The 229-nt window shown below is 62.0% G+C and overlaps 1 protein-coding gene across 1 annotated transcript in view; it reads right to left on the bottom strand.

The window, feature by feature from the left end:
• The window catches only part of LOC119589487 (protein dispatched-like), a gene marked incomplete at its 5' end in the record, with an annotated part of 109307 nt that overhangs the window by 10885 nt on the left and 98193 nt on the right, over positions 1-229 (bottom strand). Inside the window, 1 exon segment of the mRNA XM_037938087.1 lies at positions 74-172. Within this exon segment, the coding sequence (XP_037794015.1) occupies positions 74-172 (99 nt within the window).

The raw sequence follows: 229 nt of genomic DNA, 5'->3' as shown, positions 1-229 counted from the left end.
GCCCCGGCAAACACACAACCCGAACTTACAAAGGCGGCCACGCAGGGCGAGCCAGCGTGCGCCGCGTCCTTACCAGATCATGTTGGCAGGAAGTAGCGAGTCGCGCGGGCTGGCATGGTGCCCCACACCCCCGGCTTCCACCTGCTCCTCCAACACGCGTCTTCTCTCACACCTGCAACGGAGGAGGGAAACAAACACACGTGCGTCAGTGAAATCTGCGGGAATCATG

The sequence above is a fragment of the Penaeus monodon genome, chromosome 25 (assembly GCF_015228065.2).
Source record: "Penaeus monodon isolate SGIC_2016 chromosome 25, NSTDA_Pmon_1, whole genome shotgun sequence".
NCBI lineage: Eukaryota > Metazoa > Arthropoda > Malacostraca > Decapoda > Penaeidae > Penaeus > Penaeus monodon.
Note: the sequence above shows the minus strand (reverse complement) of the source record. Positions and strands in the feature narration are given on the sequence as shown.